Genomic DNA, 1,889 nt, shown 5'->3' with positions numbered 1-1,889 from the left:
TAATGATGGGTATGATTGTGGGTATAATGATGGGTATGATTGTGGGTATAATGATGGGTATGATTGTGGGTATAATGATGGGTATGGTTGTGGGTATAATGATGGGTATGGTTGTGGGTATAATGATGGCTGTGGTTGTGGGTTTAATGATGGTTGTGGTGGTTGGCAGTGACCTTTTCTGCTGGTTGCGGCAGTTGTCAATGGCGGTTGTAGTGGTTGGAAATGGTAGTAACAGCATTAACCGTTATCTTAGCTCTGGCGATGGTTAAAACTGCAACAATGGCAATGGCGTTAGTCCTTAAATAGGTAAAATGGATAACAACAACAGCAGTAGAACAACAACTCCACTGTGCATACCCCATCTGCCACCCTAGTTCACCGTCGTCCCTTCAGCTGTGTTTAACCCGGCTTCCTTTCCACGCCATGTGTCATATCTTAAACATTTAAAACTATTGTAAAACTAGCGGTTTCACATCTCTAGATATGTATAGACCGATATTATGACAATATGTTTTTCTCAATCTGTGTTATTCGTGTCTATAAATACCGCGTTCCTTATTTATCTTAGAAAGTTCTCTAAATATATATGGGCCAATAATACAACAGGAGGTTTTCTCAATCTGATTTATCCATGTCTATAAATCTCTCGTTCTTTTAATTTCCTTGGAAGCGGCTTTGAAATAAAACACTCATTTTGCTACATTCCATATCATTGAAGGGGAGGGAGTTGTTTGGTATTTCGCACTGGAATAAGTTAGGTGCTTCAACCACAAAACATTTTCCTGCGCTTTTGTTCCTTCCATTCGGATTTTGGTGATGGAGAATGTTGTTTTAAGGTCACTCCACATATACCAACGATCCACTTGGTATGATAACCGAAAAATTAACAATTTGCGACCACCAATTCCAAGGACGGGCACCATCACTATTTAGTATTCCGATATCATAATTACATATGATGGTGAACGTTCAGTTAGCTTAATCAATTTCACGCCGAGATCAATGCAACAGCGAGCACGTGCTTGATCGCACGTGCCAACACGCGCGTTGTTTGACGTATTGATGGTAAGATTTCGGTTTAAATTTCCCTCTTATTTTCATTAAAACATCTATATCAAAGTTAGTAAATCTAACATACTGACATGTTTTAAGGTGTTGTCAGTTTACAATCTATAATTTTTCGTATATATCTTGCATAGTACATACATATACATATACATGCATACACGAACGTACATACATACATATATACGTATGTACACACATACATACGTCAATATATATATGAATATATGTATAAATCTTCCTAACAAATTTCATCAACGACCTTTTCTGCCGGAAAAATATGGCCCAGATATTCACCTAAAAATCCAAAATAAGAGACAGGTTAAAGAAAAGAGAATTCCTCGACCACTTACTCTTATGCTTGCTTGTGCCATTGAAGAGAGCGCGCAATAGGGAAGACATGTTTCCCCCGCTGCTGAACCACTTTTGTTTCAAATGGTTTTAACGCAAATGGGTTCGCCACACGCACACAACCTCACTCGCCTAAAGTTGACTGCGCTCTACCACCTTTGCCAGGTCGAGTCTTGACAGCCCGCCAAACGTTCATGGGGTTGCCAGGCCGTCGGCAAGTCTCAGGGTTTTTCTTTTATAACAAGTGGCGTTTATAAATAAGTTTCCTCCCTCCACGACAATATTTAATTGCTGTTGCATGTGGCTGTCTTCTATTTTGATTTCCATCTAGCAATCTCATGACGGCGAGTGAGTTTTGTGACTAAAATGAGGAAGGGAAAATATCGTAGCAGCAACTCGAGCCACAGCTGGTCGATGCCGATAGCACACAAGTAGGCATGCGCGCTGGCCGACTGTCCAATCAAAATCTCTTT

General features: G+C 40.1%; 1 protein-coding gene across 2 annotated transcripts in view; it reads right to left on the bottom strand.

The window, feature by feature from the left end:
- The window catches only part of LOC113810429 (low density lipoprotein receptor adapter protein 1-B), a 63,454-nt gene extending 61,870 nt beyond the window's left edge, over positions 1-1,584 (bottom strand). Inside the window, exon 1 of one of the 2 annotated variants that reach the window (XM_070127147.1) lies at positions 1,419-1,584. In XM_070127147.1, coding sequence (XP_069983248.1) covers positions 1,419-1,467 — 49 coding nt within the window. In that variant the 5' untranslated portion in view covers positions 1,468-1,584. The remainder of the gene's footprint in view (positions 1-1,418) is intronic. The other variant, XM_070127148.1, reaches the window with a different exon arrangement.
- Between the last annotated feature and the right edge of the window lie 305 nt (positions 1,585-1,889).

This window comes from Penaeus vannamei, chromosome 11 (assembly GCF_042767895.1).
Source record: "Penaeus vannamei isolate JL-2024 chromosome 11, ASM4276789v1, whole genome shotgun sequence".
NCBI classification, from domain to species: domain Eukaryota; kingdom Metazoa; phylum Arthropoda; class Malacostraca; order Decapoda; family Penaeidae; genus Penaeus; species Penaeus vannamei.
Note: the sequence above shows the minus strand (reverse complement) of the source record. Positions and strands in the feature narration are given on the sequence as shown.